The sequence below is a fragment of the Lissotriton helveticus genome, chromosome 7 (genome assembly GCF_964261635.1).
Source record: "Lissotriton helveticus chromosome 7, aLisHel1.1, whole genome shotgun sequence".
NCBI classification, from domain to species: Eukaryota; Metazoa; Chordata; class Amphibia; order Caudata; family Salamandridae; genus Lissotriton; species Lissotriton helveticus.
Genome location: NC_136068.1, coordinates 284,610,223 through 284,637,471, shown reverse-complemented (window position 1 = coordinate 284,637,471; position 27,249 = coordinate 284,610,223). Strand labels below are relative to the sequence as shown.

The 27,249-nt window shown below is 45.9% G+C and overlaps 1 protein-coding gene across 1 annotated transcript in view; it reads right to left on the bottom strand.

Moving 5' to 3' along the window:
• LOC144768429 (protein-glutamine gamma-glutamyltransferase E-like) overlaps positions 1 to 26,275 on the bottom strand; it is a 382,753-nt gene extending 356,478 nt beyond the window's left edge. The window contains exon 1 of the mRNA XM_078652075.1: positions 26,014 to 26,275. Coding sequence (XP_078508201.1) covers positions 26,014 to 26,020 — 7 coding nt within the window. The 5' untranslated portion in view covers positions 26,021 to 26,275. The remainder of the gene's footprint in view (positions 1 to 26,013) is intronic.
• Positions 26,276 to 27,249: the final 974 nt, after the last annotated feature.

Genomic DNA, 27,249 nt, shown 5'->3' with positions numbered 1-27,249 from the left:
CAAATCCCAGCCAGTACTAGATTTACACAAAATGTGAGCGTGAGATACAATAGAGATTTGAATCTGCTTTTCCTGATCTAATAAAATGAACCTTATTTTAGTATGTGAATAGTTCTCCTTTTGTCTCTTCATCTGGTATAGGGTGGTTATCACAATTTTTCAATGTTAGTCAGAAAGAAGCAAAACATACAAGATGATGGACGGAATGTGGCACAATGGCAAAACATTCACCCCCAGTCACAGATCTGAGTTTAATCCATCATTATTTTGCTCACTAAGCCACCCCAGTACAGACATGGCCATATGCAAATCAGTCTTGACCCTGTGCCTCATGGGAACAGTCCAGCCCGAACTGCCAAGCATTGTCTTTCCTGGACCGGAATCAAGCATCCTAGGACTGGTTTCTGGCTATCAGCCGTCTTCAGCCAGGATAGCTTGACTCCAGTGGCTTAGTGAGCAAGGGACCCACATCTGGGTATACCCTTCCCACATAGAATGAGCAGCAAAACACACAAGATGATGGACGGAATGTTGCACAATGGCAAAACATTCACCCCCAGTCACAGATCTGGGTTTAATCCATCGTTATTTTGCTCACCAAGCCACCCCAGTACAGACATGGCCATATGCAAATCAGTCTTGACCCTGTGCCTTATGGGAACAGTCCAGCCCGAACTGCCAAGCCATGTCTTTCCTGGACCGGAATCAAGCATCCTAGGATCGGTTTCTGGATATCAGCCATCTTCAGCCAGGATAGCTTGATTCCAGTGGCTTAGTGAGCAAGGGACCCACATCTGGGTATATCCTTCCCACATAGGGTGAACAGCAAAACACACAAGATGATGGACGGAATGTTGCACAATGGCAAAAAATTCACCCCCAGTCACAGATCTGGGTTTAATCCATCGTTATTTTGCTCACCAAGCCACCCCAGTACCGACATGGCCATATGCAAATCAGTCTTGACCCTGTGCCTCATGGGAACAGTCCAGCCCGAACTGCCAAGCCATTGTCTTTTCTGGACCGGAATCAAGCATCCTAGGACCAGTTTCTGGCTATCAGCCATCTTCAGCCAGGATAGCTTGACTCCAGTGGCTTAGTGAGCAAGGGACCCACGTCTGGGTATACCCTTCCCACATAGGGTGAACAGCAAAACACACAAGATGATGGACGGAATGTTGCACAATGGCGAAACATTCACCCCCAGTCACAGATCTGGGTTTAATCCATCGTTATTTTGCTCACCAAGCCACCCAGTACAGACATGGCCATATGCAAATCAGTCTTGACCCTGTGCCTTATGGGAACAGTCCAGCCGAACTGCCAACCATGTCTTTCCTGGACCGGAATCAAGCATCCTAGGATCAGTTTCTGGATATCAGCCATCTTCAGCCAGGATAGATTGATTCCAGTGGCTTAGTGAGCAAGGGACCCACATTTGGGTATACCCTTCCCACATAGGGTGAACAGCAAAACACACAAGATGATGGACGGAATGTTGCACAATGGCAAAACATTCATCCCCAGTCACAGATCTGGGTGTAATCCATCGTTATTTTGCTCACCAAGCCACCCCAGTACAGACATGGCCATATGCAAATCAGTCTTGACCCTGTGCCTCATGGGAACAGTCCAGCCCGAACTGCCAAGCCATGTCTTTCCTGGACCGGAATCAAGCCTCCTAGGACCGGATTCTGGCTATCAGCCGTCTTCAGCCAGGATAGCCTGACTCCAGTGGCTTTGTGAGCAAGGGACCCACGTCTGGGTATACCCTTCCCACATAGGGTGAACAGCAAAACACACAAGATGATGGACGGAATGTTGCACAATGGCAAAACATTCACCCCCAGTCACAGATCTGGGTTTAATCCATCGTTATTTTGCTTACCAAGCCACCCCAGTACCGACATGGCCATATGCAAATCAGTCTTGACCCTGTGCCTCATGGGAACAGTCCAGCCCGAACTGCCAAGCCATTGTCTTTTCTGGACCGGAATCAAGCATCCTGGGACCGGTTTCTGGCTATCAGCCATCTTCAGCCAGGATAGCTTGACTCCAGTGGCTTAGTGAGCAAGGGACCCACGTCTGGGTATACCCTTCCCACATAGGGTGAACAGCAAAACACACAAGATGATGGACGGAATGTTGCACAATGGCGAAACATTCACCCCCAGTCACAGATCTGGGTTTAATCCATCGTTATTTTGCTCACCAAGCCACCCTAGTACAGACATGGCCATATGCAAATCAGTCTTGACCCTGTGCCTTATGGGAACAGTCCAGCCGAACTGCCAACCATGTCTTTCCTGGACCGGAATCAAGCATCCTAGGATCAGTTTCTGGATATCAGCCATCTTCAGCCAGGATAGATTGATTCCAGTGGCTTAGTGAGCAAGGGACCCACATTTGGGTATACCCTTCCCACATAGGGTGAACAGCAAAACACACAAGATGATGGACGGAATGTTGCACAATGGCAAAACATTCATCCCCAGTCACAGATCTGGGTGTAATCCATCGTTATTTTGCTCACCAAGCCACCCCAGTACAGACATGGCCATATGCAAATCAGTCTTGACCCTGTGCCTCATGGGAACAGTCCAGCCCAAACTGCCAAGCCATGTCTTTCCTGGACCGGAATCAAGCCTCCTAGGACCGGATTCTGGCTATCAGCCGTCTTCAGCCAGGATAGCCTGACTCCAGTGGCTTAGTGAGCAAGGGACCCACTTCTGGGTATACCCTTCCCACATAGGGTGAAAAGCAAAACACACAAGATGATGGACGGAATGTTGCACAATGGCAAAACATTCACCCCCAGTCACAGATCTGGGTTTAATCCATCGTTATTTTGCTTACCAAGCCACCCCAGTACAGACATGGCCATATGCAAATCAGTCTTGACCCTGTGCCTCATGGGAACAGTCCAGCCCGAACTGCCAAGCCATGTCTTTTATGGACCGGAATTAAGCATCCTAGGACCGGTTTCTGGCTATCAGCCATCTTCAGCCAGGATAGCTTGACTCCAGTGGCTTAGTGAGCAAGGGACCCACATCTGGGTATACCCTTCCCGCATAGGGTAAACAGCAAAACACACAAGATGATGCACGGAATGTTTCACAATGGCAAAACATTCACCCACAGTCACAGATCTGGGTTTAATCCATCCTTATTTTGCTAACCAAGCCACCCCAGTACAGACATGACCATATGCAAATCAGTGTTGACCCTGTGCCTCATGGGAACAGTCCAGCCCTAACTGCAAAGCCATGTCTTTCCTGAACCGGAATCAAGCATCCTAGGACTGGTTTCTGGCTATCAGCCGTCTTCAGCAAAGATAGCTTGACTCCAGTGGCTTAGTGAGCAAGGGACCCACGTCTGGGTATACCCTTCCCACATAGGGTGAACAGCAAAACTCACAAGATGATGGACGGAATGTTGCACAATGGCAAAACATTCACCCCCCAGTCACAGATCTGGGTTTAATCCATCGTTATGTTGCTCACCAAGCCACCCCAGTACAGACATGGCCATATGCAAATCAGTCTTGACCCTTTGCCTTATGGGAACAGTCCAGCCGAACTGCCAACCATGTCTTTCCTGGACCGGAATCAAGCATCCTAGGATCAGTTTCTGGATATCAGCCATCTTCAGCCAGGATAGCTTGATTCCAGTGGCTTAGTGAGCAAGGGACCCACATCTGGGTATACCCTTCCCACATAGGGTGAACAGCAAAACACACAAGATGATGGACGGAATGTTGCACAATGGCAAAACATTCATCCCCAGTCACAGATCTGGGTGTAATCCATCGTTATTTTGCTCACCAAACCACCCCAGTACAGACATGGCCATATGCAAATCAGTCTTGACCCTGTGCCTCACAGGAACAGTCCAGCCCGAACTGCCAAGCCATGTCTTTCCTGGACCGGAATCAAGCCTCCTAGGACCGGATTCTGGCTATCAGCCGTCTTCAGCTAGGATAGCCTGACTCCAGTGGCTTAGTGAGCAAGGGACCCACATCTGGGTATACCCTTCCCACATAGGGTGAACAGCAAAACACACAAGATGATGGACGGAATGTTGCACAATGGCAAAACATTCACCCCCAGTCACAGATCTGGGTTTAATTCATCGTTATTTTGCTCACCAAGCCACCCCAGTACAGACATGGCCATATGGAAATCAGTCGTGACCCTGTGCCTTATGGGAACAGTCCAGCCCGAACTGCCAAGCCATGTCTTTCCTGGAACGGAATCAAGCATCCTAGGATCGGTTTCTGGATATCAGCCATCTTCAGCCACGATAGCTTGATTCCCGTGGCATTGTGAGCAAGGGACCCACATCTGGGTATACCCTTCCCACATAGGGTGAACAGCAAAACACACAAGATGATGGACGGAATGTTGCACAATGGCAAAACATTCATCCCCAGTCACAGATCTGGGTGTAATCCATTGTTATTTTGCTCACCAAACCACCCCATTACAGACATGGCCATATGCAAATCAGTCTTGACCCTGTGCCTCACAGGAACAGTCCAGCCCGAACTGCCAAGCCATGTCTTTCCTGGACCGGAATCAAGCCTCCTAGGACCGGATTCTGGCTATCAGCCGTCTTCAGCTAGGATAGCCTGACTCCAGTGGCTTAGTGAGCAAGGGACCCATGTCTGGGTATACCCTTCCCACATAGGGTGAACAGCAAAACACACAAGATGATGGACGGAATGTTGCACAATGGCAAAACATTCACCCCCAGTCACAGATCTGGGTTTAATCCATCGTTATTTTGCTCACCAAGCCACCCCAGTACAGACATGGCCATATGCAAATCAGTCTTGACCCTGTGCCTCATGGGAACAGTCCAGCCCGAACTGCCAAGCCATGTCTTTTATGGACCGGAATCAAGCATCCTAGGACCGGTTTCTGGCTATCAGCCATCTTCAGCCAGGATAGCTTGACTCCAGTGGCTTAGTGAGCAAGGGACCCACGTCTGGGTATACCCTTCCCGCATAGGGTGAACAGCAAAACACACAAGATGATAGACGGAATGTTGCACAATGGCAAAACATTAACCCCCAGTCACAGATCTGGGTTTAATCCATCGTTATTTTGCTCACCAAGCCACCCCAGTAAAGACATGACCATATGCAAATCAGTCTTAACTCTGTGCCTCATGGGTACAGTCCAGCCCGAACTGCCAAGCCATGTCTTTCCTGGACCAGAATCAAGCATCCTAGGACCGGTTTCTGGCTTTCAGCCATCTTCAGCCAGGATAGCTTGACTCCAGTGGCTTAGTGAGCAAGGGACCCACGTCTGGGTATACCCTTCCCACATAGGGTGAACAGCAAAACACACAAGATGATGGACGGAATGTTGCACAATGGCAAAACATTCACCCCCAGTCACAGATCTGGGTTTAATCCATCGTTATTTTGCTCACCAAGCCACCCCAGTACAAACATGTCCATATGCAAATCAGTCTTGACCCTGGGCCTTATGGGAACAGTCCAGCCCGAACTGCCAAGCCATGTCTTTCCTGGACCGGAATCAAGCATTATAGGATCGGTTTCTGGATATCAGCCATCTTCAGCCAGGATAGCTTGATTCCAGTGGCTTAGTGAGCAAGGGACCCACATCTGGATATACCCTTCCCACATAGGGTGAACAGCAAAACACACAAGATGATGAACGGAATGTTGCACAATGGCAAACAATTCACCCCCAGTCACAGATCTGGATTTATTCCATCGTTATTTTGCTCACCAAGCCACCCCAGTACAGACATGGCCATATGCAAATCAGTCTTGACCCTGTGCCTCATGGGAACAGTCCAGCCCGAACTGCCAAGCCATTGTCTTTTCTGGACCGGAATCAAGCATTCTAGGACCGGTTTCTGGCTATCAGCCATCTTCAGCCAGGATAGCTTGACTCCAGTGGCTTAGTGAACAAGGGACCCACGTCTGGGTATACCCTTCCCACATAGGGTGAACAGCAAAACACACAAGATGATGGACGGAATGTTGCACAATGGCAAAACATTCACCCCCAGTCACAGATCTGGGTTTAATCCATCGTTATTTTGCTCACCAAGCCACCCCAGTACAGACATGACCATATGCAAATCAGTCTTGACCCTGTGCCTCATGGGAACAGTCCAGCCCGAACTGCCAAGCCATGTCTTTCCTGGACCGGAATCAAGCATCCTAGGACCGGTTTCTGGCTATCAGCCGTCTGCAGCCAGGATAGCTTGACTCCAGTGGCTTAGTGAGCAAGGGACCCACATCTGGGTATTCCCTTCCCACATAGGGTGAACAGAAAAACACACAAGATGATGGACGGAATGTTGCACAATGGCAAAACATTCACCCCCAGTCACAGATCTGGGTTTAATCCATCGTTATTTTGCTCACCAAGCCACCCCAGTGCAGACATGACCATATGCAAATCAGTCTTGACCCTGTGCCTCATGGGAACAGTCCAGCCCGAACTGCCAAGCCATGTCTTTCCTGGACCGGAATCAAGCATCCTTGGACCGGTTTCCGGCTTTCAGCCATCTTCAGCCAGGATAGCTTGACTCCAGTGGCTTAGTGAGCAAGGGACCCACGTCTGCGTATACCCTTCCCACATAGGGTGAACAGCAAAACACACAAGATGATGGACGGAATGTTGCACAATGGCAAAACATTCACCCCCAGTCACAGATCTGGGTTTAATCCATCGTTATTTTGCTCACCAAGCCACCCCAGTACAAACATGGCCATATGCAAATCAGTCTTGACCCTGGGCCTTATGGGAACAGTCCAGCCCGAACTGCCAAGCCATGTCTTTCCTGGACCGGAATCAAGCATCCTAGGATCGGTTTCTGGATATCAGCCATCTTCAGCCAGGATAGCTTGATTCCAGTGGCTTAGTGAGCAAGGGACCCACATCTGGGTATACCCTTCCCACATAGGGTGAACAGCAAAACACACAAGATGGTGGACGGAATGTTGCACAATGGCAAAAAATTCACCCCCAGTCACAGATCTGGGTTTAATCCATCGTTATTTTGCTCACCAAGCCACCCCAGTACAGACATGACCATATGCAAATCAGTCTTGACCCTGTGCCTCATGGGAACAGTCCAGCCCGAACTGCCAAGCCATGTCTTTCCTGGACCGGACTCAAGCATCCTAGGACCGGTTTCTGGCTATCAGCCGTCTTCAGCCAGGATAGCTTGACTCCAGTGGCTTAGTGAGCAAGGGACCCACGTCTGGGTATACCCTTCCCACATAGAGTGAACAGAAAAACACACAAGATGATGGACGGAATGTTGCACAATGGCAAAACATTCACCCCCAGTCACAGATCTGGGTTTAATCAATCGTTATTTTGCTCACCAAGCCACCCCAGTAAAGACATGGCCATATGCAAATCAGTCTTGACCCTGTGCCTCATGGGAACAGTCCAGCCCGAACTGCCAAGCCATGTCTTTCTGGACCGGAATCAAGCATCCTAGGACCGGTTTCTGGCTATCTGCCATCTTCAGCCAGGATAGCTTGACTCCAGTGGCTTAGTGAGCAAGGGACCCACGTCTGGGTATACCCTTCCCACATAGGGTGAACAGCAAAACACACAAGATGATGGGCGGAATGTTGCACAATGGCAAAACATTCACCCCCAGTCACAGATCTGGGTTTAATCCATCGATATTTTGCTCACCAAGCCACCCCAGTACAGACATGGCCGTATGCAAATCAGTCTTGACCCTGTGCCTCATGGGAACAGTCCAGCCCGAGCTGCCAACCCATGTCTTTCCTGGACCGGAATCAAGCATCCTAGGACCGGTTTCTGGCTATCAGCCGTCTTCAGCCAGGATAGCTTGACTCCAGTGGCCTAGTGAGCAAGGGACCCACGTCTGGGTATACCCTTTCCACATAGGGTGAACAGCAAAACATCCAAGATGATGGACGGAATGTTGCACAATGGCAAAACATTCACCCCCAGTCGCAGATCTGGGTTTAATGCATCGTTATTTTGCTCACCAAGCCACCCCAGTACAGACATGGCCATATGCAAATCAGTCTTGACCCTGTGCCTCATGGGAACAGTCCAGCCCGAACTGCCAAGCCATGTCTTTCCTGGACCGGAATCAAGCATCCTAGGACCGGTTTCTGGCTATCAGCCGTCATCAGCCAGGATAGCTTGACTCCAGTGGCTTAGTGAACAAGGGACCCACGTCTGGGTATACCCTTCCCACATAGGGTGAACAGCAAAACACACAAGATGATGGACGGAATGTTGCACAATGACAAAACATTCACCCCCAGTCACAGATATGGGTTTAATCCATCGTTATTTTGCTCACCAAGCCACCCCAGTACAGACATGGCCATATGCAAATCAGTCAGAAAGAAGCAAACTTAAGCATAGAATGGCAAATCTTTTGCTCCTCTGTTTTTCAAAACCTCTTCAATGGTTTGTATTGGATTTCTGGTTCTTTGGTTAATCATGTCTGAACAAATACAGTAAACCTTGAAATGAGGATCAGACTGAACAAATAAAAGATAGGTTAATTATGCAGAGTGAATGAATGACAAGGTGCTCTAACCAAGGGTCTTATTATGAGTTTGCCAGTCTTGGAGTGAGCCGCCACGCCAGAGTCCCGCTCCAAAACCGCCAAACCCATACTGTGACTGCCCGACCCAGATTCCGACTGGAATTTAGGTTGGGCGGTTCTGCCGCGGCTGGCCCATGGCAGTGCCGTGCTAAGGCTCATATGCAAGTCTTAGCAAGGCATGGCAATTGGAACTCCATTGCTAGTTCCTACAGGGCATGGACTATTAAGTCCATGTCCAGAAGGAACTGGGGGTACATGGAGACAGGGGGCACACCATTTGACCCCCTGCATACACCCCCTGGTGCAGAGACAACAGGGGCCCTGTAAGGCCCCCTTAATTTCCTCAGTGCCACACTTTTGATGGCGATTGCACTGACATGACAACTGTGGGGGAGAGGAAACTTGGAACATGCTTGGTGATGCCGCAGCGGCACTACCAGCATATTACCAGCTTCACACCACTGCAGGACCACCAGGGATCGTGGATCCCTGGAGGTAGCAGAGGGTTTGTGGCTGTCCAACCTCCAAAGACGAAATAAGGCGGGTGGACCGTCACCTCTACTACGGTGGTCCAATGGACTGCTGTAGTCATAATAAGGCCCTTAATCTTAATTGCCTCATCAAAGATGAGCCTTTAAATGCTGGTACTCTCCCAAGTTTACATTTCCCCAAATGTCATCATCACAGTTGACATCTGTGTGTGATTTGGTCCTATAAAGATTTATAGTTGGGAATATTAATGAAACTCCATAATTAATCCAAATCTCCCTATCAAATGCATCTTATTTCATTGTAAACAATTTCTTTATTACATTTTTGTTCATTTATATGAAAGTATTTTATATTTTTAACATTTAAAAAATGAACGATGTAAAGATATTTATTTGCATTTTTTATTCATTAAAAAACAGAGGTTTTCAAAAATGTTTTATATTTTTTGAAAGAAACCTGCTTTGTAAATAACAGTTTTTAATGAATGTTAAAAGTTCTTTGTGTTGTGATAATTTGTAATTTAAAATGCATATTACTTGAAGAATAATTACAATTTTTATAAAAGTACAGCAACTTATTAACATTTAAAATTAACATAATTACATAAATGTATTATTTTTTTATTACGTTATCCATATTGTTTACATTATATTTTAGCTTTCAATATTTCTGTTAATTCTAACAGTGATTATAAAACGTAATATTATTGCACCTATACTTCGGTATATGTTTTTAACTTTAGGTATTTTTGTACGATAATATTAATCGTATACATAGAGTTTGTGATATTTTTGGGGTCAATAGTTTGACCTCTATATTTTGATATGTCAATATTTTTAGTACGGACCCTGTACTTCAATAAAGTAATATCCAGCTGCTTCCCAGACCTGATGACTTAGATATTAACCAACACGGGTCGCCGGGCAAGCAAGCTAATACATAGGAGTGTGAGGGCTTCCCTATTGGCTGTGGTCATTTGTTTTTTTTATTAAATAATAACAGTGAAGAGTTACAACATTGCCTGCAAGCCTTTTAGCATTGTGCGAAGAACTACTGGTCCCCTATCAACCGCCTCACACCATCACACCTCACGCCATCACATCAACCGCCACCCTGAGGCCTGTTTAGTATTAAAGACTGAAATGCTTCGACGAACTATTCTTTGGAGGAGCCAACTAAGGACGAATTGTGACAACTGCTCATGTTGGAGAAGCGTATTATTTAGTCCCTATTTATTTTTTTTCCCCAGGCTACCCCTCAGTGGATTATAAACTCTTTGAAGGAACATTATAATCACCAAATATTATTGTTTCAAAATGTGTGGTCAGGTAGGCCAGTAATGCCCAGGGGAAGTGTTTGTTTTCTGTGATTAGATGAGAGTTTGTATGTACATATCTGTCATGATTTTGAATGTATTTTTATCATTTGTATTCAATGGAATCACCCTCAAATGCACTGTAAAGAAAAGAAAAATTGCTCCAAAGTTTGAACACAAAGATATATAATTACACTTACTCATGGTAACTCAGTTTGCCACATCTGATTAGCGGGTTGTCCAAATAACTATCATTTGTTTTGCGTAGATTGACTTATGGTATATTTTGGTTCCCCATTTTCTATGGTCAATAAATTAGCCTTAGAGCGGCAGTGAGCCACCTGTTTTCGCTAACAATATTTTTATTGTCGACATTCAGGACAAATAGCAAAGACTTTACAATCTCATGGTAGTGCTGCCATTTAATGCGGCATCCTTTTGCAAAACACAGTATAGTAAAAAGCCCTCCAAACCCAGATCCAAATGCTGTTTTATATGCATAAGTTGCAATCAAACCATTATCTATCGTGGGACGGGAGCTCAGTCTGACCACATGACTAGTGACAGTAAATCATCATTCTCCTCCAATTGTGTTTTATGTAATGTATTCTTCGAGAAAACACAGCTTAAAAAGTATTATGGCAAACGACTTTTATGGTACACACCTGTACTCGTATTGGGTATAGATGTAATTTGTTACAAGCCATTTTTCTCATCATGCATGGTCATTTTTCCATAAATCCTTTGAATAAAATCTATAAAGTGACAGGAGTATCATTCCTCTGACATTTTCACAGCATTTCTTTAAAATCAGGTTCAATTTCAGGTAGCTGTATCGCATCTCATCCATCCTGGCAACCCCCCACCTTTTCGTTATTCCATCAATGTATTGCCATCTATTTTATCTCAAATGCTTTCCATGATTACCTAACTTGTAGATCCATTGTACCTCACCTTCTACTCTCCAGCTATTTATATACTATCTTTGTTTTTATAGCATGCATTATCAATAAAAAACACATTGAAATTGAAAAAAGAATAATAATTTTGGGAAAAGATAAAATTTAGGCCGGGGCGATCCCCAGTTATTTTAGATTATATAGTACCCATATATCTAGATTACATTTTTAAGAACAATACTGATTTTCTGGCCATCCCTAGAACCAAGCCTTGATTTTACCTGCATAGCACATTTAATACTTATTTGAAGGTGAAGGTCAGATATGGAGAAATTCTAATTCCGAGTAGATGATACCTGCTCCGCAACTTGTCATGGATTGCCACAGTCCAGTTTCTTCTTGCAATTTTTTAAATACAACATCATTATTTTAGATGACACACATTCTTTCTGAGTCCTCAAGCAGACCAATAAACTTTGCAAGAAAAATGAAATGTAAATGTGAACCTTACCATGTGGCTGTCAAGATGCAGCAGGAACTGTTGCATTCCCTGCTCATGCTGCTCCTAATCTTTGGATACTCTCAGTTTAATTAGTTTAATTTGCGGTGCCTTAAACTAACCCTGGGTGAAGTTCACAAAGTAAAACTACGCGTAGCTACGCAAAGTGCACTACGTGAACTACGCGTAGCACTACGCGAACTGCGTGGTACCCTGTTCGCACTGTGCAAGATGCCGTTTTCAATGATTGCACAGTGCGGACAAGCATCCGGCACTGTGCAATCATTGAAAATGGCATCTCGCACAGTGCGAGCTGCCACTCGAGTCAATTTTTACCCGAGCGGCAGCTTTCTCAACACGGACTGGTAGTTTCTCATTGCGAGCGGTCACGAGCATACTTGACCACTCGCAATGAGAAACCTGACCTCACCGCGTTGAGAATCTTACCGGGAGATTTATTTTCCACGCTCGCGATTGGCAACTTGATGTTGGTGTTCGCGAAGGAGGAAAAAGTCTCGCCGGTATGTCATTTTGCTTGCTTGCGAATCGCCAACTTGATGTTGAGGACCGCGAGCAAGCAAAAAATTACGGCTGCACTACGCTATGCTATGCTATGTGTGTTTGCACTGTGCTACGTGCAATTCGCGTAGTGCGAAGTAGCGGAAACTTCTCAAACTACGCGAGCGTAGCGTAGTGCTTTGCCCAGGGTTACCTTAAACTAACTGAACCCAAACAGTGAAAGTATCCCTTGGTAGAAAACCCAGTTGACCATTAATAATGGTCTTTATTGGATTCATTTGATATGTGTTATTGGATTTCTAAAGCGTTTATGAAAAATAACTGTTGCTTCCAGTTGGAGCAGGGTATTAATGTTTAGTTGGGTCTGTGATAATAACTTCTATATTGTATTACCAGACACGTTTTACTGAATTTTTGCACTGGTCATCCATAGCTCAATGCCCAAAAACTCATAAGCTGAAATAAAATCTAGTAAAACAAAATTGTAAATAGTCAACCGGAATTTCCTCCATGGTAGAGAAAGCAGGACTAGAAATTAAAAAGAAGTACCGCTCTCAGATAGGACACTAAATCATATAGTGCCTTTAAAACATTGATAGCACAAAAAAGAGCTGGGTCTGTGTAGCACCGAAGATAAACTTTGTCAGTTAGTAAATAACAGAACATTTACCAACTGTATAGGGGATGGGAGAGAAAGAGAAGCGCAAGAGGGGCAAACCTTTAGAAGCGTAAGAAAGGCCACTTTTGATTACCTACCCTGCAATTTTGGACTGATGCTGCTGGTTTATTGAGCCTGAGAGTGGACTGAGGCCTGATAATTATTGGCAACTTTATAAGTCCATAGTATATTGTGCCCAGGGTACCCAGGGCGTGTAAGGCAGTGTGTCTACCCAAGGCTGCTGCAGTGTTTGTGCCGCCCTGTGTGTGAAAATGTACACAATGGCTGCCATCCTGCACTGCAGGTTGGAAGAGCAATGGTAACACTGCTAATTCGACCTTGCCATTTAAACTAATGGCAAAGCCCCCTCTCCGCTTAACAATATATGTAAATATCCACGAAGGAAGGTCTATATAGACCCAAGCAGTATCAGACTACAGGAGGTAGCCCGTAGATCACAAGGAGACCTAAGGCAGGGATCTTTATATTGTTAAGTAGAACATGTGTTGTTATATATCTCTTAACAGCAACCCTTTAAAAGTGTTGTCTTGCTGTGGAAAAGCTAGTAGCCCCACTGGCTAACATAGGGTTACCGGCTGACCCCTCAGCCTGGCTATCTTATGAATGGGAGTACCTAGATGTGTACAGTAAGGTATCAACTTAATTGTGGCATTAAATCCAACCTGATGGCCAGGGCGCATTTAATACCACTGTTAAAGAAATTCAACTTTTAGAAAGTTGCTACTCTGTGACCCAGATGTCCAGTTATCTTGAACATTGTCACCCTAAGGAGGTAGGTCCTTGTCTGTGGTTGAGACTAGACCTTATAATTAATCAAAAACACTAGGACCCAGTAGTCCAGTGATTCGTATTTTGTCGTCATTTATTTGGCAAAATTCCACGCACATTAGAATATTCATTTATTGTTGTCTATATATGTATTTGTGTTTTTGGTATAATTTTTTGTATTTTCTGTAGAATGTGTTATTGTTGGTTGATTTGATTAATAATTTTTTGTGATTTTTGTACAAATAAGTGTCGAAATATTTAATGTACAGTGTTTGTTTTCTGCTGCTATAACTTAAGAAATTGTTGACAAATTATAAAGTAATTGGCAATAAATGAATTTGCCTGGTTTGGATTAAATGGATATTTTTCCATCCCTTGAAGTTGATTTGAAGTAAGTGTGGTTGGGACATTTTGGTGTTTTTGATCAGTTATCTTGAACAGGCACTGGCTTACAGACATCATTCTGCCTGCCTGGGGAGTTGCATGAATGATACCCAGGCTTAGAAACAATAGCAGCCTTCTACAGGGCAAGGTGTTACCTCCCCTTTGCAGGAAGCCACTCAGGGTGTTAGCCCAAAAGGTGAGCGTCAAACATGAAGCTGCCTTTGGTAGGTAGATGGCATTCACACTTCTGGGATGCTCTTTGTTAAGATGGACAGATTGGCAAAAGGAACAGAGAGGAAAACCCAGTGCCCAAACTTCTCTTCCCATGGGTGTGCAGTCCTCAGGTAGCCACACCTCTAGATTGGGCTAACAAACACCTGACATCAGAGGAAGGGTCCTGACATTTTGAGAGGAAACAGAATAGTGCACTCTGGGGTTGGTAAATGCCACACTTAGCCGAAAAGTCATCTTTAAGAGGGAGGTAACCTGATAGCCCATTAAGTAGTGACCGCATCATCCCCTCAGAGACTTTCTGGGAATAAATATGGCACCTATGGCACACTCAGCATCCGATCATGCCAGATTTGGAAAAAGGACCGAAGAAGGACTGCCCTGCTGCCCCCTGAACTGCACAAAGAGAGGCTGCACCATCGGCTGGACAGCACCTCTGGCATATTGGGCTAGCAAAGAGAGGACTGTGTCTGTGGCTTCTGGCTTGGAGAAGAGTCATGCCCCAGATCAAAAGAGTCACTCAAATTAACCATGGACTAATCTCCTGCAGCCTGCATCAGGATCAGCACACCCAAGTAGCCTACACTGTTAAGAGGCTAGCCACTGCAGATGATATGCTGCTATCTGCTGTTATGTGCCCCAAGAGGGTGTCCAGACTCTGCCCAGCCTATTCCACTCCCTGTAGAAGGCGCGAGTCACTCGGGATCAGTGTATCTGTCTCCGAAGTCGGACGTGGGGATGCTGCGAGACAGAGAGCCCAGCGGCAGCAGCAACGGATCCCAGTACTCTAGAATGACTCCAAGTACGGGGCCGGTGATCTAGTGGACGGACCCTTATGTCAAGCACCGTAAAGTTGGTTCATAACGGGACAGGGATGGTAGTACTCCGGTACGACCACCTGCGGCCACCTTCCAGGCGTTCCGGGCAGTGAGAGATGCGCTGAGCTGCGCAGAAAGGACGAGCGAGGCGCCACCGACGGGCCACACACACCGGGAGCTGAGGACGCACAGTAGGGCTGGGGGAGAGCAGGACCCGGAGAGTGACAGCAGCAATCCATAACCGAGGGACTACGGAGCATTGGGTGAGGACACTGGAAGATGGGGGCACCTGCACTGGAATGTTTTAGCACTAGGAAACAGATTCCTTTAGATATAAATTGATCTCACCCCAGTGGGACTCGGGCAAACCCCTCTAGCAAGAAGTGCAGCTGGGGACACCGTGACTTGGGGGTACAGGGGAGTCGGACGCAGTCGGGGCCGGGGGACTGGAACAGCAGCACCCGGGGGACGGCCACTCTTCCCGTTGGCTGTGTCCGCTACAACCGACCCGAGAACACTCTGAATTCCTGAGGCCCCGGAAAAGTGCTTAAACAGCCGGGCAGCGTTACTTTACACACGTGCTGAGCATTTAAGACAACGCATGCATGAATGGCTTAGGCGCTAGGCTCTCTTTGGTAGCAAGGAGACGTGCCCCTCTACGCGGTGTGGGCATCCACAGCCCTAGTGATTTCCGGAGTTTGGATTATGGGCCAGGCCACTCTGGGTCCGCAGCTCCTCGCCCCTGAAGATGGCGGTTCCCCTTTCCCTAGGATGGAGATGCTGCGGCGCTCCTTAGTCTTCGCGGCTGAGGTGATGGAAGCCTTCGACCGCTCGCCCACGGACAAGTAGCTGGTGTCCCAGGCCAAGGCCCTGTGCATGGAGTTCATCCACTCTCGACTGGCGAGGGCTGGCGTCGGCTGGAGCAAGGCTGACCACAGCCCGCCGGTGCCAGCGGGGAAGCTGGCCGAGGTGTCCGCCGTCCTTCTGAGGCTAGGGTTTGTCGAGAACAACCAGCATCATCTTACCCAGACCAGATTTCGATTGAATTTCATCCTGCTAATGTTAGGCCATCCAAATAATGTATTCTCTGTAAGAAATCTACAGCCCTGTCCGTGAAACAATAGGGCGACCCTATCAACCTCCTATTTTTTTGCCCTTTGTATATAGTAGAGAGAGAGATTGTTATTATCCTACTTATTAAAGAAATTCTCCTTGCTTACCCCAGTCTCAGCTCTCTCCTTACTTTATCAATTAGAAACCCCATTGTCTCAGTAACCCTCTGGTGAATTGTTCTCATCAAGGACTCTAAAAATTAAACGAAATATAATCTATTTTTATAAAATAGTTTTTGTGCTTCTTTTGTGTTGTGTTGCGTTCTTATTTTGTTGTTTGGTACTGTTAAATGCTTTTCACTGATTGTTTTGTTCAAGCCTTGCTGTTCGAAGCCATAGCTACCTAGGGTTGAGCTTAAGGTTGCACAACCTAGCCTGAATGGACCCAAGCCAGTTTTCTCGAGTGTACTCCACGGTGAGGCCACACATCCATACAATTTAATATACCCAAATCCTCACAAGAACTATATTCAAAGCATGCATTGTCAAAGCAAATAGGAATTACGTTTGCGTAGTGCATGCACAGTCAAACAACAGTATTGCATACATTCTCATACCCTGTCATAGATAATAATAACTTGTTCATTATGTAGTGCTTCATATCACACTTAATAATAATTTGTATTAACTCTAGTCAGCAAAAATTCCTACTATTAGGCACTAGTGTACTTAATTAGGTGAACTAAAAAAGTACAGAAAGCTGACTGTAGCCATGCCAGGACTCAAGTAGTGATTTGCATATCAGCACAAGTATCAGTCATAAACTTTTAGCTTACTAAGCCATGCTCTTAGCATGACACAAACAATCAAAGATGGAGACAGAATGTCTACAGAGATCCATGCATCTAACCAGACTAACACCCACAGCTACCCACACACAAGGACCAGCAAGCAAGGTATCCATGCACATACACCACATGATATAGTTACCCATCCACAGAGACCAAGCGACATGTGTAATGTTAAGGTGGTTGCTTGTAGTAGTTTATGCTGCTCTAAGCATGCCTTAAAGTGCAATGTTTGATATGAAAGTTGAAAGAAGAGCACAAGATAGAAGGAATGGGGAAGCAACTTTGTTGGTAGAGAACCTTAATAAGAAGAAAGCAGGAGAAGACAATAAGCTGCAAAATAAATATTGAAGTTCTAACACAGGGTAAACAATGGGGGCGTAAAGTGTTGGGAACAGAGCCATGCCTGGATTTTAGTAAACATTGTAGAATTATTTTTGCAATAACAGAGTGTGCCAGGGAGAGCCAAGTGCCAATGTCCATGTCAATTAAGCAAAAACGTCTAACACACACAGACAGCAAACTTAAGGTAACTTCTACAGCATAACATAACATATACAAGCAGGACGGCACAGAAGGACGGCGATGAGTGGAGAAGAACAGTCATGGTTGACTATTTAGATATTTTCTTGTCCACTTTATCTTTGGACCATTTGCTGATTAAACCAGTTTTTAATTAAAATGAAAGCTGCTAGTGATGCTTCTCTTTAGAAAAATGAATTTTACCTGGTAATGGATTTCTGCAGATTTTATGCACATAATACCCTCCTAGAAATGATCATCGTTTTGCAATAATATAGCGCATGATGCATGCCAATTTTGTATTTCCTTTTATCTATACTACTATTATAAATAGAGAGCTGAAACCTTTGAGGCGGGTAAGCTCAAGAAGTATAGCACCAATCCCAACACCCAACACAGCATTGTAAAGGGAAGGTGCAGCAGATGGACATAGGCTATAGAGCTGCCCACCATATACATTACAAAGGTCAAAGAACCTTAGGGGTAAAGTAGTCCCTTGGGGGCATTGGCGTGGGCGTGTTCAAGTACACTTCACATTATTCCTTTGTGGGCGTGCAGCGTTGTCAGAGGGGTGTGGCACAAATAAAAAGTTGGCGTGGGTGTGTCAAAGTACACTTCACATTAGTCCTTTGTGGGCATGCAGCGTTGTCAGAGGGGCGTGGACCAAATACAAAAAAAAATGGCTGCGGAGTTCAGTAGCGCAGCTTTCACAAGCAATGTGCGTGACCATTCACGCTCCACTTTGGCGTTGTGCTCAGTTATCACACGACCGTCTCCAAACACCATGGTGCACCGCATTCACGCCCATTGACATTCAGGCGACATTACTCATATATAGTGCGGCGCAACCTTTGTGGGCGTCAGCGTTGTCAGAGGGGGCTGGACAACATTTTTTTTAAAAGGGGCACGGCTTTCACAAGCAATGTGCGCGCACATTCACGCTCCACCTTCGCGTTCTGCTGACTTCTGACACGGCCGTCTCCAAACACCAACGTGCGCCGCATTCACGGACCTCGCCATACTGCGTCGCAAATTAGAAACAAATACATACCTTTACTCCTTTCTGGGCGTCAGCTTTGTCAGAGGGGGCTGCACAAAAAAATTAAATAAAGGGGCGCACGAGCGCGCCATTCACTCAGCGCGCCATTCACGCTACAACGGCTCCACCGGAGACTCAAGGTAGGCAGCGTACAACACGATAAAAGCCACTTCACAATTGAAATTTAGTCCGGGGCTCAGGCGGGGCCTCAAAGCACTCAAACTACCAGAGTGAATCACACACGCATTCATCCCCGGACAACGTCGGGGCGGGCTGCTAGTAATACATATAAAACTGCAATTCACTGCTTTAGTTCTTTGCTCTTATGAAGTTATTCTTAGATTCAAGAGTTAGATCTATCTACACTACCCCCTTTGTACTGAGTTTTGGATCTCCTCACATCAAATCATTAACACGCTGCATTAAATGTCTAAATGTAAACAAAGTATATCATCTCCAGAATGTTTTGGTTTACTAAACTAAAGTCCAGGAACAAAGATGGGGTGCCTAACACACAACACGATGTTTAATTATGTTCCTATTCACACTTTCAAACAGAATAAACGTGTCTTGAAATATCACAAAAGATACAAAGAACAAGCATTGAAAATGCTATAGGTCTCGCCTTTGATTAAGTTAAAGCTATTTGCTTTGCTAATGGTATTGTATAGCAAAGCAAATGGCATTAACTTAATCAAAGGCGAAACCTATTGCATTTTTAATGCTTGTTATAGGACTTGTGCCCTGACTAGCAGCGTAGGGGAGTGAGACAGAATCATGCTCTCCTGCTTACAGCTCCCTGAGGTCCTGGCTTCTGCTCCGTCGACCGAGGTCTCCCGCCTGACCGAGGGGTCATGCTTCTGCTCTGTTTCTGAGGTCTCTCACCTCACTGAGGAGGGTCGTGCTTCTGCGCTGTCTCTGAGGTTTCTCGCCTCACTGAAGAGGGTCGTGCTTCTGCGCTGTCTCTGAAGTCTCCCGCCTAACTGAGGGTCGTGCTTCTTCCTGGTCGCTGAATAAGACCCGATACTTGGGGTGGATTCTGAACTAGAACATTGTTCCTACCAAATGTATCCACTGCCCTTTTGGGACACTCTGCTCCGGAGTTGTGTAGTCATTTTCACTCTCTGAAGACTCCCTCACCCTGACCCTCCCCTTGACGGGCCCTCAGGCTGCCTTTGGACTCAAGTGGATGGATGTTTGCGGCTCAATATAATGTAGAGCTTCGCCGGCTGTTTCTAATTGGTCTCCGAGTCCTTGGGTTACCTCACTTTGTCTCGCTCTCAGTTATACATCTTTCCTCCCTTCACTCAACAGTCTCCTCACCATCATTTGCTGGCCCTCAGCCGCACTCTGACCGGACCCTCAGACTGTGATATAAAGTTCTCTGACACCCTACACTGGTATAAGAAATGCTATAAAACAAATTAAATACATGTAACAGACAGGCTATGGAGAGATGAGAGGCACTGTTGAAGGGTGATAGTGAGGCAATCGTTGAAGAGCCCCAACAAAGATTGTCTTATCTTGGAGCATAGTAAGGTCATCATTCACTATGCTTTAAAAGCTAATAGAATTGAATATATAATGACAAATGTGTTGTGGAATGCACCATTTTTTCTCGAATTTTCTTGGGGGCACAGCCTTCCAAAGCCCCCCTTTCCATATTTTTTTAAACATAAAATAATAAAACCTTTAGTAATTCGAGTATTTGTTTGGTGTGTACTTGTTTGTGTATTTTGTAGAATTACTGCTTTAATGTTTGAAACGTAAATCGTACAAATTGCTTGGCGGTCCTGGCTTCCAATAGTGACCCAGTGGGGGTCCTCAGCAGTCAAAAGGCTGTGTACTAATGCTCTACATCATGTGACAGTGTCTGAGAGCCTGCTCACTGCTCTCTCGCCACTGAGGACACAGGGAGTCAGCCTGAGGCCACCACTGCTTATCTAAGGAGCTCTGAGCCTAGTGACTGGGTCCCATCACACCCACCACATTACAGCTCTTTAGTCCGTGCCTATACCTAGGGCCACTGACATTACACAGCAGAGGAGGACAGCATTTTACAGCAGGGTGAAGCTAAATTATGCAGCAAGATAAGGCATATCATGAAGCGCAATGTAACCCATTTTATGATAGTATTTATTCACAATTCTGACATTTTAACTCATCGCAACAATGCCTGTGAAAATATTCACCTTATTTGCACCAGTCAATCTAATACAGCAATTAGTAACTGATAGGGGACAGGTCAACCTTTGAGACGGGACTTTCGCTGTGCAGGAACACATGTTGCCATGTTTTAGTAACTTTTGATCCAATGAAGCTAGAAAAAAATGTTTACTTCAAATCTGCAGATTGTGCAGCAGATGATAGATTATGTGACAAACCCAGACTAATCCTAAAATTACATAGCATCTCAAAATTGCAGTGGACCTGCCTATAACTCACATTAGGCGGTTAATCATAGAGACTGCACTCCCAGCCCCTATCTATAACCACATCCCTTCCTAATGGGGTCCTCCCAAGCGCAGTCCATTGCACCTTGATTTCTGATCCCATTATTCCGAACATGATAGCTCTTAAACATAGGACGCTGGTAGCGGTACCACCAGGGGACCCCAACCATTGAGCTTTGAGTGCTGCCCTGGTAACAGCGCCATAGAGGTGTCCTCCTGCTGCTAAATATTCAATATTTGTCCATTGGTCCCATTAACCTTATCCAAGTTGAGCCTAGTGTTCCCCCCCATTCAAGACCTTCCTCCCAGACTCAACACCGCCACCACCAATGAACCTTGAACTCTGACCCATTACACCTACAAGAGGAGTGGGCCCAAAGGCACCACCCTATGGAACCTTGCACATGACACTACCTTACTCGACCGTCAAGCACCCACCCATGTAACCCCCACACTCCGGGTCCCACACTTACCAGAGCACGGTTGCTGTACCCATCACAAGAGAGTGCACAATGGAGACGGTGAGGTTCCGCCAGCGCCAGGTGCGGGTCCGGTCTTTCTCCACGAGTTTGGGCATCGGAAGAGCACGGAGGAGCCTGCCGATGAGCAGGAAAGTCACAGCGGAGCACAGCACCAACAGCGCGGGCTACTGAACGAGAGACATGCTGCCCTAGCACCAGCCTGAGGCAGCCAGCCGCTCACACAGGACACTACGGCGGGCCCTTCACTCAAGACCCCCACTCCCACTCAAATCTCTACTCCTGAGCACTCCTTGAGGACCCTGCTCAACTGTCACCTGCCCTTCCCTCTGGTCTCTTCCCCGGCCCCTGGGTCACCCCGCCCCCTTGAATGAGTCCCGCTAGGACCACGGACCCTCGTGTGCCTGTGGGGCCAGGGCTGCGCCGCTCACGCGCCCCTCGCTGTGAACTTGTTGCTCGGATGGGCTGTGGCTCGCCCTTGTTCTCGCGCGGGCTGGAATGGGCCACGCGCACCTCCCGCTGCCGGGCCTCGGGCACCGCCCGCTGCCAGCCTCGCACTGTTGTGATGCGGTTGCTACCCGCTCTCTGGACTACAGTTCAGGGCTCTGCCCACTTCTGGTATTTATCTTCTTTGTCCGCCGGATCCATCCTCCCACTCACAGAAGTCATTATATTATTGCACACAATGTTTTTGGGACTGCCAAACACTTTTCAGCCACTCCTTTGGTTCTCCGATCAGCTTTTAATCGAGACTGCCCGGTTTGACCTCCTTCCCACAGTACCGAATCACTGCGCAGCCTATGCCTACGGAAATCACAACCAGGTTTAATCATATACTGTACGTAGAAATCAACGTACTTCTGCTTTTCCGGCGCAAACAAATTTCCGTGGCTGTACGGAGGCTAATCACAAAGTCAAATGTTTTGCTTCTGTTTAACACAGCACAGAACCGTGGGCAGCTGAACTCCTGTAACAAGCCATCAAAAGACAGGTGCTCTTCAGGTAGCAGCAGCACGAGGCTACTTACTTACCAACAAGTCGGCCTTGAGGGAGCCTTGGAAGAGAAGCGGGAGGGCAGGAGCGTGATGCCATGAGCCTGCACATTGGTGTTCCCTGCGGCTTGCGCGTTCACAGACCGGTGTCTGCTCGCGCACCGGTCTGTACCACTTGGGGGGTTACACAACGACTATAAGGCTCGCTAGCGGCAGCGCTTTGCGCTGCAACGCCAGGCGAGCCCTAAAAATGGCACACACACAGTTTTGAAGTATTTTACTATGCCAAACATACATATGGCAGGCCTGCCAACGAAATAACTAAATTTCACTATGTGAGTGGTGGGGGCGCAGGCAGGGGTGAAGCCTCCTGCTGAGAAGTACCCCTCCACACCAAACCCCCTCCTCCCAAAAATTTAAATACTCGCTTAGGCGGTGTCAATTTCCAGGGATGTTTTTACACCCAATAAGGTACATTGGCTATTCAAAGCCTCAAAAGATAAGCTGGAAATTTTTTACAGTGTTACCAGCTCATTTTCCCTGCCATTTGGCGTTACAGCGCACGCAATGTAATTTGTTTTATTTCTTTATTTCTTTACTTAACTCCTTTGAGCCGTATTCCAGAGTTTACTACCCCCCTCCCTGACCCTTACCGCCCGCCCCACCTCCCCGCAGCACTCCCTCGATGAGCCGCCACTGCATCCAACTCAATTTTAATTCACTTTCACTCAGACTTTATAACACCTAATCACATCTAATTGCGAGCTGAGTTGAGTATTCATGGACTTGAATTGTAGACCAAGTCCTATCATATCACGTTACTATAGTTACATCTCATGCAATTTGGCACATGGTAAGAATATGCACCACAATAATGGACTGTTTCAGCATGCATCATTATACTTATGAGAGTATGAATTATGAAATACAATATGATCTATGATATGATATGATAGGTATATTATGCTAAAGAGTGCATTGTGCTGAAAAACGTTTTGATATTTCTTAGCAGGAACTTTTTTTAAACCAATACTTTCACTTGATTAAAACATACTTGGTAATTGGATGTTTTTGGTTTTTCCAAATGCAGGTAAGCTGCATGCCTGTGCAACAGGTGTTAGCTGTATTCATGGTTAATGATATATGTTTAAATAATTATTTTGCTATTCGTATTTTGGTTGAAATCCACACTGTTACTTGGAAGACACAAAGAATACATTTTTTAAAGGACCTCTTTGACTGGACTGTCTTTTGAATGTATCTTGTGAACAGCTTTGTGTTTTTGTTAAAAATGTGCTCCATTTTGTCATGCTGTCTTATTTTCAGGACTCACTTTTAAACAAATTCTATGATTTTGCCATATGGTATAAATTTGAAAAAAAGAGCATCTCCTTTTTTATTTTTTGCAGGCTTAGTCTTGTAAAGCTTATTTATTTCCTGCTGACAATAGCGTTCGTGCAATAAACCACTGAATGAAAGGAGGGATATAATAGACAGAGTCCTCCTTTGAAAATGAATATATTACTTTCAGCACGAAGTCAATGATTTAGGTCACAGAGCTATTATGCCAAATGCCTGTTTCATAGTGCTATCTGCAGAAGCAGCACTTTCTACCCGCACCAGTAGGTCTTCAATGAAAAAAGCAAAAATTGGATTAGGGTATTATAACATGCTTTATTGCCCGTTTTGGGGGAGGACAATGGCCCAATGCTTGGGTAGGAGGCCTCACCTGTTTCTGCCCAAATGTTATATCCCTGGTGTCAAGGAGGCTTTCTTTCTGCCCCCCCCCCCGACTTGGGGCAGATTACAGCCAACCCCTTGATCTTTGCAAATCTCTTTTCTGCCCCTGTTAAGACAGTATTGACCCTTCCGGAGTAGAGGTATGGGCCCCATATCAGCATAGGCATATCCATCTGTTTGTTTATGCCACCATTTTAAAATCCCTGGTGTGTAATGGGTTTTCACTCCAGGGGGCAGGCAGTTTCAGGGCAAACCCCTCAATCTGTCAAAATGCCTTCAAGGGGAGGCAGAAAGACTGTTTCATCCCCTCTTTGACATAGGGTCATAGCACTCAGCCAAGGTGAGCCACTCCCATCCTTTTCTCTTTTGTAAAAACAAAGAAGAAATCCCTACTGTCTTGTGGGTTCTCTTCTCCCTGGGGAGACAGATTTGTTGCAAACAACAAAATCTGCCACCTAGGGGTGCAGAAAGACTGAGCTTCCCCCTTTGGGGTGGGATCTCGGTTGTATGCCAGAGTGGCCAACCCATCCTTCATGTTTTTTTTTCAAAAAGGAACTTCTGGGGTCTGGTTGGCTCTCTACGTCCCCGTAGAAGAAAACTGGGGGCAAACTGCCACATTTGTCTGGGGGGGGGGGCAGAAAGAATGCATTTCCCCCTTTGTGGTGGGGGAATGGTCCTATGCCAGGCCAACCCTCTTTCGTTAAAATGTAATTCCCCCGGTGGCTAGTGGGCATTCCGCCACACCAGGAGTAGTAGATTGGTGTTAAACGCCACCATCTGCCCTACAAGTCAGACAGAAGATTGCTTTTGGCAGGGGAAACAGAGGCCCAAGGGTCCGCACCTTCTAAAGAAAATAATCCCTGGTGTCTAATGGTGTAGATCCCTGCTTGGAGGATAGCCTTCTGAGGGTGATCCCCAATTAGAGATCCACTAAAGAAAGGAACCTTTGGAAAAGTTAGAATCTCCTGTTCGCAATGATACTTCTCCCATTGAAACTGCAGCTCAAGGGGCTCAGATGTACCCAAACACTTTCACTTTGAAGTTCATGACGTCAGCACAACACGCAGGAGGGGAGAACCCGCTCATTTGACCCACTGAGAGTTGGACCCTGGAGGTCCATTAAGACATGAAAACTTTCCAGAGAAAACGGTCATTCTGGGTCTGGTTTCTCCAGAAACTCTTTATTTTGCCCCTCCACCATTTTGTCTGCTATAAGTAAACAGATCCACGGTATTCCCAAAGATCTCATCATTCTGATGCGGCAGGACAATACCACTCACTGCCTTACTTGAAGTAAGTGACCACTTGTAATGAGTCCATCTGATCTGGAGCTGTTCCGATACTGACGCATAATGAAGGAACAACCTTTCCAAACTCTACTCCCGGCACCAGCGTTGGCAGCAAGGTTACTGCCTTCAAACTAATAAAAAAACACACTGCACTACGATCCAATAAATAGCTGCATACTTTGAGATACCTGCTACAGAAACCTGCCTCACAATATCCAGGTCACCGGTGTGAACTGTTGCAGATTGAGTGAAACTTTCCAATTTTTTTTAAATTGCTTAGCTGCCTTGGAGCCGCACCCTCGCCCGGGCATGTTTTTGAATCATCTGCTCTCATATAACAAAACTCACAGGTTTAACCATAAGGGAACTGCAAGGGAAACAAAGTCGTTTCGCTTACCCGCCATGGTTCACGTCTTCTTCGCTGGGTCACGTCTTCTTCGCTGGGATTCGAGCTTCGGAGTTTGCCCGCTCTGTCATCCGCGAGTTTGCCGACCTTAAACTGAGACAAGCAGTATTTATAACACGGGGAGCCAGAGAGCGGCCTCTCTCCTACTGAGGTATTGCACAGTACAGTTCTTGTGGGAGATGCACCCCGCCTGGTATTAAAAAAGAATTGACCCGTTTACTCCCACGATTGTCTCTGTTGTGTCTGACGGGTGAGTGAGCACGACGGCATCTTTCAGAGTTTGCCCGCCTCCCTGCTGGCAGTGGTACAGCTGCTTTCCCCATTGTGGATGGGTGGCACTGGGAAACAGGTTTAATCAAGATCACAAGAAAGTTAAATTGGAACAAGACACATGCACTAAGGTCCTAGTCGAGAAAGGAGTGCCACAATTTTATTTTATGTGTTACTTGTAATATTAAACACACCTATAAGGGTCTCCAGAGCCGGCTTTAGGGCTTGCCATTCTGAGCTGGGGCGCTATGTCTAGAAGAATTAACTTATGGTTTAAAAGCACCTGCTGCAGAGTTCCTTGTGTGTCCAGCAGTTTTCAGGTGACATTAAAAATGTCACAATAACTCTGGTGATTAATGTTCTTGCTAGAGAGAAATTGAGTTTGTCTATTGGCATTTTTGACTCATCATTACATAGCACAGGGCAAAGAACGTGCAGCATGCAGATCACAGAACTGTATTTTATATGGATAGCTCAGTGGGTTGCTACTTTTGTCACAGAAATCCTTTTGTTACTTGTAGTTCAGAAGTTACAATCGTAATACAGACCAGTGACTATTAGCTCTCATTATAGAGCTCCATGCAAGCTGCATGTTATAGGTTAAAACATTATATTTTTCCCCACTCTTTCATTATCCTAATGTTGCTAAAAAGGGTTTGTTTGTGTAGAAATACAATCTTATCAGCAGAGCCAACCCCAACCACCGGGGTACATTTTAAATTCTGAATTTGAGCTTCTCCGAACCAAAACTCTTAAAATATACTGCCTAGTAGTATGGATGACATGTGATTCCTACATCTTTTATTCCTCACTATTTTATGTAGCCTTATATTCCTATAGACTGATTTACACACATATGATTCATTGTCTCTGTAAATTGAGTGTGATGAAAAGTCCTTCAAAACCTTACAACGGTATGAGTAGCCCTATAAAACAAATGAAATTCATGTGAGAGAG